Here is a 13406-nt window from a genome sequence, read left to right as displayed (position 1 = left end):
AACAATCTTTTAAATTCAAGATTTTGTCATCATTTTATTATGAACTTTTCCCCCCTATTTTACTATGCAGAGACGTGATCACATCACTGATATACCTATGATCATGCGATGCACTTGCGGGCTGCATTAAAATGAAATTTGTAGTTGGGGAATGAGCAATATATGTTCACCCCTATATTTATATTTGCTAAAAAAAAATGCTAAATATAACCAGACGGTATAAACAAGCTTCTTCGGAGAACTTTATGCTCATGACACGAGAGCTCTCATAATGACAGACATGTATCTCGTTAAAGGTCTACGCATGCAGAAATAACAGATGGAAGGACTGTCCTTTGGTCTCTCGCTCTTTGAACGAGCTAAAGCAGTTGAAGATCAGCGTCGCATCGCGGCATGGTATATTTCCCATGGTATTTCCTAAGAGGATGTGGGCGGATGAAAAATGAATCACCTTTCCGGAAGTCACGAGATAACGCACTTGTATTACTGGACTGCTGGCAGACGAATTTTTTTTTTATTTTTGTTTTAATCGCCAGTTAACTACTAACTAAAAGGAGGCATGCTACTACAAAACTTCCGGTTTACTCACATTCATAGTTAAGGCTCGCCAAGACTAACAACGGATCAGTTTGTAAGAGGCTAAGCTTTGGTCTTGGCAGGCAGACAGCAATCCACCTACACGTCAGTGACGAGACCGATTCTGCGATCATATGACTTACAGAGGGCGGGTCATGTGGTATGCCCAGATCACATGATCATACAGTGACAAGATGGTGCGCACGGTGGTCTGCTGTTCGCTTTTCTTCTCTTTGTGCGGTAAACTTTTTTTTTATTAGCAAGATTATTTGGCTGAGGGCGAAATCGTGTTTTATTGTGTTTATAATGTATTTTATTTTGTACGTATATTTTGTGCCTTTTTATTAAATAAGGACATGTCTGTGGAAATCAAACTGTTTAAACCGTGCATTGACCTTAAATGGCAATAATCAAATCATTTTGGAGTTAGTTTTTTATTTGTTTTAATTGTTTTGTTCGGGGGGAGGGGTGTAGCATTCTGAATATTTTGAAACCGACACTCTTGAGCTAATTTTTAAAGCAAGTTTGTTTTTATTTAAGTTTTAGCTCAAAGTGCAGTATATATATTTTAATAAACCATTATAACCATTGTGCTTCCTTATTTCTGAAATGCTGTTGTAGCTATAAATATTTGCCTCTTGTAACAGATTATTATTCGAAAGCCTGAAAATTTCCGCTGAAGTACTTATACTTTGATTAAATTTAGATTAGCAATTAATGGCCTGAAGTATCTTGCCCTGACTAACCATACAAAAGTATTTATTATATAGTTGTAAAGAACTCACAAAGATATCTTTGAAAGCTAATGAACTCAATTATAATCTTAACTGCGCTGACTAAAGCATTTTTGAAACCAGTTTATTTCTCTACATAAATGTGCATGATCTCCAGTATTTATAATATGTTATATCTGTATATCTGTTAATATAGTGCTTTAAAGGACCATCTTTTGTTTTTAATGCTAATAACTTTTCATGTTTCTTTAAACCAACAGCTGCATCAGCAGTTGTCAAATTTAAAGTAGATCCACCCACCTTCAGCACTTCATACAAGGCATCTGGATTCCTTCGTTTGCCATATGCTGAAATTGTTGAGCCTTTTGATGTGTTTTATGATGGACCAAACAAGCGCAGTCGTATTGACTACTACAATGGTAATTTTATTTAGCAAAATGGCTTAATTTTTATCACAACATTTTAATTGTTTGCTTTGGTGAGTTTCGCCTTTTCTATGCTGATCATGTTACCGATTAGTGAATTTGTCATTTACTGCAAATAATTTTAAGAAGCTATTGGAACTTAATAATAACAAATAATTTCAGACTAAATTAATTGGTTGGTTATTTTTAAGATTAATGGTTAGTTTACCTATTTATGTTATGCATGGTTTTACAATTTCCTCTCCATGAAGTTTTTTCTGAACATCATTATATATCATCGTTTTCTAACCGTCAACCATTCTAATCTATGAGTATACATTTCTGCATCAGGTTTAACAAAGACCTTTCAGCGTGGAGACATTGGAAGCTATGGGGTCTCATATAAAGTGGCTTTTATGACTACCGACAGTGTTAACAACAAGCTGAGCTGTTTCCTTGTTAATGGTACTCAAGATGCACCATTTGGCCCCCAAACCATTTTTCCTGATACAACAGGTTTTACTGTAAGCAGGTTACTTTCTTGCTAACACAGAAAGGAGAAACTAATTAGATAGAGATAATTTTGGTTTCTTTTTCATTCCTCCATTTTGTTTATGTTTCTTGTTTTTTTTTATGCTTCCATGCATATGCTAGTGCTTTGATACTTATCACAAATCCACATGTGTCTAAGTAAAAATGATTTATTCCAGTATTTGAATTTTTTCTCATATTGGTAAGTTTATTCAAAATCTTAACTCAGACTTTTTACACAGTCAGTTTTACCTGTTTTGTAGGTGGTAGGAGTAGACATCATTGATGGGCAAGCCTGTGAAAAGTGGCAAGAAGTCATTGTCAATGGAGAAAAGACCAGCACATACACGCTATGGGTAAATTCTGCAACATTGAAGCCAGTACGATATGAAATGATGGGATATGACTCTCTCTTGGGCTCTCACTATGACAAATATATTCTGGACTACACTGACTACCAGCCTGAAACCATATTTCCAGATGGTATTTTTACACCAGGAAGTATGTACATTACTGTTGGCTTATATAACAATGTAATCTTGGGATATAGTAAATTTTAATGATAAAAATGTTTAATGTCCAAATCTTAACTTGTACAGTCCTGGTCCTTTAATTTTTATTGAAAGCCTTAAATGTTTACTTTAAGCTGTTTTTGGCAGTATTTTGTCTTTTACTGCATTTTTATCTCATTAAATCATATGGAAAATCAAAAAAGAAAAGAAAACAATCCATTTGTTCTTATTAAATTCTAAAGTTTTATCAATTTTAAAAAAAATTAATATACTTTATTTATTTTGTCTGCTATGTGCATTTTCATAGATTTTTTAAATATTATATAATGCACTCTCATGTGCTGGTGTTTTTGTACCTGAAGAATGGTATTGAGACTATTAATGTCATCTAGGTTTCATCTTAGACAACTGAAATTAATATCTAATATGCGCAGTTATCTTTCTGTCAGATTACTTATTTATGTGGTTGTATTTTTTGATTATCCAGACATAAGCTGCACCGGATTTCCTGGGCCTGGAGCAGACCACTACATCACTCTCAATCCTATGCAAGAATTTGTGCATCACATAGATGAACACACTAAGACTATGTTTATGCAATTCAAAGAAAAGCATAGCAAAAAATATGTCCACAAGGAGGAGCATGCCAACAGAGAAAACATTTTCAGGCAGAACATCCGGTCAGTCAACAGATCCATCTTGCTGGAGTACAATTTTAATGCATTTACTGTTTAGACGTCATTAATAAATCTTTTATGTTGTAGCTTTTTCAAGATTTTTTTAAGTGCGCTAACTGGCATTTTTATGCAGTTTCAAAATTTTTTTTATTCAAAGTACAAAACTTTATATTTGTTTTTATTGTTGTAATGGGTAGGGATTTTTTTAAGTTTTAGTGATCTTCTTAAGAAAAAGACTCTATTGAGGATTATGCTTGATTTTGGAACACTGAGTTTTAGAATAATTTTCATCATTCCTGACAAATTTATTAATATTCACCATTTTATTTAGTAGCCTGTGCTGAGATATCATTTGGATGAATCCTTTGGGTAGGGATAGTGGTTGTAGATTTCTTTTAAAAATTTAATAACTTTTATTATTATTGTTACTTATTAACTATTTAGAATTATATTCATTTTCTTTTTCCCTTTAAGGTACATTAATTCCAAGAATAGGGCTGGTCTTCCCTACCAGATGTCCATTAATCATCTGGCTGATAGAAGTGACTCAGAATTAAAGATGCTTCGAGGATTCCGCCGGACAAAAAACTACCCAGGTGGCCTTCCTTTTAACAAAACGGAATTTGCTGGCATGCAGATCCCTGACCAGTTTGACTGGAGGCTGTATGGTATAATTACATTTATTTTTCTCTCTCTGTCACTAATTAAAAAATGTTAGTTCCCACAAGAAAATTCTATTTTGTGTATTCATATTTAAAACTACCTGCTATTCTTTCCCTAAACATTTTCATAATTAACCTTGAGTTCTTTTCTTCATTTTTTTTTAACTTATCTCATCCTATGTTGATTTCAACATTAATGAAAAAATGGTAATTTTTAATCGTTTTTGTGGTGCTCTCATTCACAGATAATATCTTTTTGAAGACTGTCTCTCCATCTAGTAGTAATAAGAATTCTGCCCTTGAAGATTAGGAAACAATGCATATTACACAGTGAACTTTTCAGCATTTACCAAGGTTAATATTTACTATCTCCACATTGTATCTTCCCATTTGTGAAAGTTATTCTTGTACAGCTGTACTTCTTTTCTATAAGGTATCAAGTATAAAATGTGCAGTTGGATAAGTTTTTAATACATCTGATCCTTGCTATTCTTGGACACTAGGAGCAGTCACTCCAGTAAAGGATCAGGCCGTGTGTGGATCATGCTGGAGTTTTGGGACCACTGGCACAATTGAAGGTGCTTATTTTGTAAAGGTCAGTTTATTAATGTATTACCAGCACCATTTTGTTTCCTTCTTACTCCCCTCTTTTACACTTAGAACCCAAGACATACTACTTGTCTTTTAGGGGTTCTTCACCCATCCTTCTGTCTAAGTATTAGCTTTCTTTAGATTCTTAACTTTGAACATTTTATGTACAGGATCCTCTGAATCTACTTTGAGTATATTTATTACATTGAAATGGAAGTAAAAGGAATCAATCTGAGATGTGTCCTTTACATTTGCAGCTAAGTTTATTGACTACATTATGTAAAATGAAGTCCTGATTGCCTCCAAGATTATAATGACCAACAGTCATAATTGTGGTTTCATAAAATATCAAAGCAAGTGACAGTACTTTCATTTCACCATTGTCTTGCAGATTATGGTTATGATATCTAAAATAAAGTCTCTTGTTTCTTTCAGACTAAAAAACTTCTTAGGCTGTCACAGCAAGAACTGATAGACTGCTCATGGGGTGAAGGCAATAATGGCTGTGATGGTGGTGAGGACTTCCGCTCCTATGACTGGATTATGAAGAAAGGGGGAATTACTACAGAGGACCAGTATGGGCAATATTTGGCTGTGGTAAGTGGACTCTGTGTAGAAACAGGCAGAACACATAAATGTCAAATTATTTTTTATTTTATTTTGTGTGTTTAAAGAGCTTTGCTCTATTAGCAGTGGGTTCAGAAATTTTATAATAGTATATTGTCTCTGTGCTACCAGGATGGAAACTGCAAGGCAAACTTAGTCAAACCTGAGGTGCAGTTGTCTGGCTATGTCAATGTCACTCCTTATGATCAAGATGCACTGCGCATAGCAATTGCAACCAAAGGACCCATCTCTGTTGGCATTGATGCTGCACACAAATCTCTTTCATTCTATGCCAATGGTGTCTACTATGAACCTGCTTGTGGTGAGGCTTTTAGATATTAACCACCCAATAAATTAAGACAACGATCAGAAAAAAGAAAACTAAACTTTCAGCTGACAAGAACTAATGAATATCTAATTTTTCTACTGGTTTTTTAGATTATAAATTCTTATGCAATTGAGTGATTAGTGATCAGTCCACCAGGTGTACACTCTTCATATCATTTCAGCATTAGTTTTTTTTTAACAAGAAAAGCAGATTTTATAGTGGATGGAGGTGTTTGCTAATTGCATCTTTACACTTCAATGACTGTGAAATTTTCTTGAAAATAGGAAACAAACCGGATGATCTAGATCATGCTGTGCTAGCTGTGGGCTATGGTACTCTGGATGGTGAGCCTTACTGGCTTGTCAAGAACTCCTGGTCCACATACTGGGGCAACGATGGATATGTCCTGATGTCACAAAAGGATAACAACTGCGGCGTGGCTACAAGTCCCACATACCCCATCATTGCATAGACATCTGTTCATTCTGTTCACTTTCTAAACTTTCTTCAGTTCTTCCCAAATGTTCCCTTAAATATTACTTTTAATTAATGTTACCTGTTGATTAATGTGAATTAATCTGAATGGTTGAGGTGTAAATGTCTTTTTCTATCGAAATAAAACATTACAAAATCTCAAAGCTCTCTTTATTTAAGCTTGGAGTTTGTTTTAATTTGGGTTTATAGCTTTCCTATAATATATAATATATAAAAATATTATTTCTTTACCCAAAAACACAGGAGTTTGTTTTAGTAATGTTCATGTATTCAATCTATAATTACATTTTAGGTTGAATAAAGATAATATAACTAATGATATACAAAATATTTAAATTACTAGCATGTGCACAACACTGAATTAAGTTAACTCAACGGCATTGCTGCACAAAGAAATTTACAAACCAGATAAGCTAATGCAACAGAAGAGACAGCCAACTATAGTTGTGAGTACTTGAAGAGGGAAGAGTCCATAGCTATATTTGTGGATAACTCTCGCAACTAAAATTGACTTCTCATGCCGAAGTCAGTGCAAAAGACCACCAAACCGCTGGTACGAGGAATATGATGATGCAGGAGCTGAACCATATATATATATAAGTTGTCGTTTACTTATCTCAATATGAGTTTAGTTGTTTATTGTTAGCTCAAATTTTCCCAGTGAATTTCAGATGGCGTTGCCCACCAAGTGCAATAGTCTTTTTTTTTTTTAATTGTTGTGTGTAAATATATTTCCCTCCAATGTTGGGGCGCAACGGTTAGAGCCTGTCACTAATACATTTAAGTCTGGTTGTCCCGCTCTCTCCCGTTCAGCTCTCCTCTTGGCACGCTAGCTGTTGTTTCTCTATTTGTGGCATCTGTTTACAGGGCTGGCTGCTTTGTCGAGTTGTACCGTTAGCTGCTGGCTCAGCGTAAAACACCTATTCAACCCCTCTTCTTCCAATGTGGTGCTGTTTGTCTTACATGAATAAAAAGATACACATGATATATACCTTAATTGTGACCTCATATTCCCCCAAACTGCCCCACCTTAAAAAAAAACACACGTATGTGGCTAGTGCAATAGAAACAGTTGCCTAACTAATTGCTTCCCGCTAATTAAATTATTTCATGCTCTCTTGTGAAGTCCAGCTAAGCTTGTTATACGCCCTGTGTGGACCATAAAGGTTTTTTTTTTTTACTATTGTTATCAATACCGGATCGCTGGAATAAACACATTCTTCAAGACTTAGGCCAAGCCGAATTGTGATCTTCCTTTCCCTGGAAGACTAGCTAGCGACATACCAGGTAGATGAGAGTGATACTATAAAAAGATCGAAAGTTATCAAGGCCAACTTCACGGTTGGCAGTTCGCGTTCGGACAAAAGCGATTTCGAAAATAGAACTAGTCGCTGATTGTCTCCCTTACTGTGCACCTCTACCACCTGACTTCAAGCAGCCAATCAGACTCCAACAAGCGATCAACAGAAGTTATGATGGCTGCGTTGCAAAACATTGTGTTGTTTGTGTTCGCTGTCCATTTAGTTGGTTCGGAACCATCTTCATCAGCCCTCGAGAACATAGATTCATGCGAGGACAGCTGTGACAAAACATATTCGGGACACACCTATGAAAATGTGAGAGTTTAATCCAATAACTTAAACTTATTTGTGTTTATGTGGCATGATCGATGATTTAGACCGACAGTAGTCAGTCAAGGAAAACGTCTGAACGTATTATATGCTCCATGGTGGTCATGTATCAGATTAAAACACACTTAACATGGTTTTTAAACCCAAGGAAAAATCAATTTTCTGGGCAATCTGAACTTATGTTCCAATTTTTATCAGGGAGAACAGAGCATTAGTTGCAAAAGAGGATGCAGATTTTATTCCATCATGGCATTCGTCCATAACAACGAAGATGTGAACGGCACCCTTGCTGATTGCCAGTCAAGTAAGGTGTTTTGTCGTTAGTTAAGGCTTATATAGGATAGAGTTTTAGGAGAGGCCGTTGCGCTCAAAATATACTTTCTTTAAACAGGAAAAGAACCATTATATGAGGCTAATATTTTTGTGAGAGAAATAGAGTAGTCATTTTAAAAAGAACGATTTTATGTATTTAAATAAAAAAGCAACAAAACTATAGATTTGTGATTCCAAATGTGCCGAATAGAAGAAAATATAGTAAATTATATGGGAAATGCAGCCAAAATGGTATTGATTCTGTGCCTTTTGTTTTATCAGGCTGTGAAGAGTCGTACACTAATGCAACTGACGACAGTAGTATCTGCATATCAGGATGCCGTAGCCAAGCTTTTATCGCCCAAAGTGCTGCTTCGGGAATTGAGGTAAAGAATAGATATTAGGTAGGCTGGTAGAATACAGTTATGTGCGTCCTTAGGCTGAGAATTTTGCCTTTTAGGGTTTGTCATTGTAAAACTATGTAGCACACGGAAGGCTCGCACAGAAGTGAAATCACTTGCGCATTTATTCTGTTTGTGGGTGTTTGTGATATCATATGCATATAGTAAATGTGTCCACCAGCAGGAGCTGTCACATTAAATTTTACAGTTGCAAGGAGTTTTATGCACTGTTTACCTTGTTTTACACCATGCCATTGTCTTTCTGCTAGTGCATTTTTTTATGTATGTTATTGTGTGCTGTTTCTGATAGTATTCTGCTCTCCCAGAGATAATTTTTAAGTTAAGTTTTGATGATTTCTGCTTTTTTCCTGTATGGAGAAGACATTAGTCTATGTGGCCACAATCACGTGCTCAAAAATGGCTGATTTATTCAAAACACAATTGTGTGTGCAGGATGAATCAGAAGTAAGCATCCTATATCCACTAATGTACATGCACAGTGTATACAGTAATATGATAGACAAGGTCTACCGTCAGTTTGAGGTCACATGGTCACTTTTTATGGAAGCAAGAAGTGGACAGCTGATTGTAATGCGCTCAGAGCCCCATATTGTTGATTTTGTGGTTGACATAGATGGTAAGCGTTGATTTTAAATATTGGAGTGGGAGAGGATGGCTGGATATTTCTGGAAAATTGTGCATTAGAAATGTATTGCTGATCTTTTAAAATTCACATGACTGCTACAGATGGAAGTGCATTATTCAAACTGATTACATTGAAACTATGCGTTGTTTGCTCATTTATAGTAGATTTAGTTCACGGCTATGAAAGTTAAAAGGCATGATATTTTTTATAAAATGAATAAACTTGACATTTTTTAAATGATTGTAACTTTTTATTCTTAGATATCCAGGAAGCTCTCCCTAATGCAGATGATAAAACTAGTGCATATCTAGAAACCAATATTGCTGGACAAGATAATTCTGCAACACCATTGCTAAACTTTAGGGCTTCCCAGATAAGAGCTGCACAACAGCTGGATGGTAACCTTCAGATGGATGTTGATGGTAAGACACTAGTGTTTCATCTATAATTGCTAAAAAAAAACCTCCTACATTTGGTTTTGTTAGGTTTTTGTTTTCTGTATTTAGTCTACAAAAATAATTAGTATTATTATGTACAACTTGGTTGCCAAATTTTTATTTCCTGCAAATAATCTGAATAGTGTAAAGAGACTTTTTTTTTAAGGAATTAACAATGAAACTTAAGTACAATGCATGTTAGCATATCAGAGTTATGGTCAGTAGTGTAAAAGGTACTCTTGTCTATCTTGTTTATGTGATGAGTTTCGATGATGTTTATTGTGCAGAAAATTGTCTTGATATTTAACTTGTCTCTTCTTTGTGTGCTCAACGTGATATGACCCCCTTCCTCCATTGTTTTCATATCATCAAATAGAAACAATCTTCTTTGTATGCCAAATTCAAACACTTATTAATACCTGCTGTTAAAAAAAACCCACTGAAATGTCAAACGTTGGTGTCTTTGCTAGAAATTCTAATTCTTTATCAGTCAGATTAGTTCCACCTAACCATAAATCAAAGAAATTTTTTGAAAAAGTTTCTGCTGCCATCCTGTGCGATATGCATGATCATACAATAGGTAATCAGTTTTTAAACATGGTCAGATTAACTCAGTGATCTTAGAGGTCAGAGCCATTTTGAATTGATGAATATAAGAGAAATTGTTTCTTTTAAACAGAAATGAATCATGGAGATTGGCTTACATGCGTTGCTAGAAAAACTGGCATTGCACGCATTGTCCTCAGCTTCCTCATCTTGGCATGTGCCATTGTCATGATTTGGTTCTGTCTCACTGCTGCTGCCACTGCTCCTGAGCAGGTAAGACATCATTTCTGAGGTGTTCTTATTTGTAATTGGCCACAAATGATACTGATGGAACAAATGATGACATATAAAAACTGCTGTTGTATTATGCTTGGTCCTTTCTGAACATGGGTAATGCAGCCCTTCATCACTAAAGATAAACTTAAAATGTGACGCATGGTCCCAGGAATGCAAAAGAAAGGAAAAAAGTGGTCCTTTCTCTTTATATAAGCATCTATTTTACATACTTTGGAAGATTATTGCTCCAATTACAATCGAGTACAGAGTCCCTGAAATCTATCAGCTGTTCCAAATTTTTTCATGGCTATGCCACATCAAAAAGTTAAATTTGTTTGGAAAGTTTGCAACCTGGTTTTGATCCCAACAAACATTTAAGCGTTTATGCTGCTGGCATATGCTTCTTTGTTGCATTATGCCTTGTTCTCATTATGTCTCAATTGTAATATTTATTTTGTGATGATAGATCACAGTATACTTTTGTGGTTTTGATACTGCATTTCATTTCATAATAATTGGACCTATTATGTGCCAGTTAATCAACATCAGTCATGTCATATTGTTCTGCAGAACCTTAGCATCAATGGAGACCTGGAGTACTTGAGCAAGCTGTCAGGCAAAGACCGGTTCAAACTCCTACACCCACAGTCTCAGGTGGAAGCAAGGCCTCTCCCCATCAAGATTCGCATTGAGCAGATCTAACCATCCTGTCCTTACATTTCATAGTTTTTGTTCCTGTGATCATTAGGTCTATGCCTCTCCCCTTCAGACTCCCATTCAAACAATAGTTTTAAAGTCAGGTGAGGGGAATAAAAGGAAGCATTTTACTTTGAGGTACATTTGATGTGCCAATGTGATGATTATTCTGGTGCATATTTACATCCTGCATTCCTGTTGAATGGCTTGGTCATTGTCTATACTGTTTGGGATTTCATATCTCATCCATACACTTTGCTACTGTTTTGCCTTATGCATCAGTTTACAGACATCTCTCTGCATTATGGAATAAAGAATAAAGCATTACATCATGTTTTTTTTAACTGGAGACCTGTGTAAAAGAAACAGAGATGTTCTTAGAAATCATAAAACTTTTGTGGGATACTGAGGAACTGTTATTTCTTAGTCTTATATGTGTACATAATATGTATTTAGACTGTAATGAGTTGCAATTTTCGTGTGTGAACTTTGTCTAATTTGCATTGGTTATTTGTTAACACTTTCCCAAAACAAACTAAATTCTACATAAAGATTTGTGATATTTTCTTTTTTGGAGGGTGAATAATGCTCTTGTTAATGTTAATATCTCTATTCCATTGCATTGTAATTGTAATGACTTTATATATATATTGAAAACAGAGCACACCTCCCATTTAAATTGCCCATTGGGACAAATAAAGTTGGTTATTGTTAATGGGCAAATAGGTCATCAGTATGTTCCAAGCTTTCAATTCCCAGTCAGACTCCACCTTTTTTTTAAGAATTAAGTTTCATAATCAAGAAAACTCTTCCACTAACTCAGTTCTTGATTTTCATCCATAAACTTTGTTATGGTGTCCTCTGTTTGCCGATGCTTGTGTTCCATTGTTGTTGATCTTTGGTTCATTTGCAATCTTTCATTTGCAGTACATTTAATTATTCATTATCATTCATTGAAAGAAGCAGGAAAAAATTGAGTAATGCAAAAATTTTAAACTAAAGAATTATCTTAAAATGTCTTACGAAACAGCTATGTAGAAAACCAATAACAACACTGCTATAGGTGTAATCTAGTTTGAAACATCACTGTTTTCTCATGTCTTTATGTTGTCTATGTCCTACAAATTCTAAAAGTAACACTTCAAATTTATTTCACCTGATGATGTAAATTAAAAGTCTAGAGTTTGTACTTTATAAATATACATTATTTGTATGTGTGCATGTGTGGTTTACTGTTCACCAAATTTTTTCGTTTGCAAGTGCAGAAAATTAACGTTTGCACAATATTTCTTATGAAGGACATGAGCTTTGAATTATTTTCTTTAGTCGGAGCAAAATAAGAAGAGTGCAGATGTGAGAAACCCAGATGAACTTAATTATGACACTGTGGAATCAAGAAATAAATACGTATCAAAAAGGGGCAATATTATTTAGTGAGTTTTAATGGGTACACATTAAAAAAAAAAAACAGTAGTAAATACCTGTAGAAATACTGCCGTATTTTGTTTTTTGTTGGAGAGAAGGCAGATTGGATTAATTGCTGTACATAAAATAAACATGAAACGTTCATCTTTACAACTGCTGGAAGGCTATATTTTGCTCAGCATATTGTGAACAGTTCTGAGAATTTTTTTAAAATATTATTTTCTGTAGGATTTGCACTGTAGAAAGAATTGCACATTATGGTTAATTTGAAATCACAGTTTTTCTGCTTTCCATTAAGAGATAAAGGAGCATTAATGATCACTATTAATATAATTTTTGCAAATCTGTTCTAAGCAGCTGAAAGCTATCCTATTTGAATGCCAGAATAAATAGCAAAGGGATAGCAACATTAGCTCACTTTCCATCGCAGCTCATGATCGTTAAAAAAATATAACGTGATGTGTTCATTTTTAGGGCTTATAAAACCTTTATATTAGTCTAATGCAAACATTGAAATATTTCCAATTTGTAAAGCAATCCTACGATAGAAGAACTGAGAAGTTACTGGTAAAGAATAAAAGCTTGAAGAGACGTGATGCACTTTGTAATAGTTGTAATGCTACACACCTCAAATCTAATCCTTGAATTTAAATGGAAATAGCTCTTCATACAAAATTTATGTAAAATTGAAACTCCTACAAAAAATGGAATGCAGATCTTGTAACATAATCACCAAACCAAGTCTGTTTTGGCCGACCATTCACATTCATTTTCTTTTTATAAAAATCATTTTTAAGAGGTGTTGGCTATCTGTGTCCAATAAACTTACGGCAGTGGGTGTATTTCTAATAAAGGGTTATTAAATCTGAGTTTTGTCTTGCTTTGTGTGATAAAATCCAAAGTACTGCATCTTTTTCTAT

At 34.8% G+C, this 13406-nt stretch overlaps 2 protein-coding genes across 2 annotated transcripts; both read left to right on the top strand.

Moving 5' to 3' along the window:
* The first annotated feature begins 656 nt into the window (after positions 1–656).
* On the top strand, positions 657–6259 carry LOC112574198 (digestive cysteine proteinase 2-like). Its single transcript, XM_025255084.1, has 10 exons — positions 657–816; positions 1571–1729; positions 2066–2238; positions 2509–2746; positions 3245–3437; positions 3909–4102; positions 4600–4691; positions 5123–5284; positions 5426–5615; positions 5906–6259. The coding sequence occupies exons 1-10, from the start codon at positions 771–773 to the stop codon at positions 6091–6093; spliced, it is 1635 nt and encodes a 544-aa protein (XP_025110869.1). The 5' UTR covers positions 657–770; the 3' UTR covers positions 6094–6259.
* A 1299-nt stretch (positions 6260–7558) lies between these two features.
* Positions 7559–13355, top strand: LOC112573307 (transmembrane protein 59-like). Its single transcript, XM_025253537.1, has 7 exons — positions 7559–7732; positions 7946–8051; positions 8342–8445; positions 8914–9097; positions 9367–9528; positions 10223–10362; positions 10936–13355. The coding sequence occupies exons 1-7, from the start codon at positions 7589–7591 to the stop codon at positions 11065–11067; spliced, it is 972 nt and encodes a 323-aa protein (XP_025109322.1). The 5' UTR covers positions 7559–7588; the 3' UTR covers positions 11068–13355.
* Positions 13356–13406: the final 51 nt, after the last annotated feature.

The sequence above is a fragment of the Pomacea canaliculata genome, linkage group LG10 (genome assembly GCF_003073045.1).
Source record: "Pomacea canaliculata isolate SZHN2017 linkage group LG10, ASM307304v1, whole genome shotgun sequence".
Lineage (NCBI taxonomy): Eukaryota > Metazoa > Mollusca > Gastropoda > Architaenioglossa > Ampullariidae > Pomacea > Pomacea canaliculata.
The sequence above is the reverse complement of the archived record's forward strand: the minus strand, read 5'-3'. Positions and strand labels throughout refer to the sequence as shown.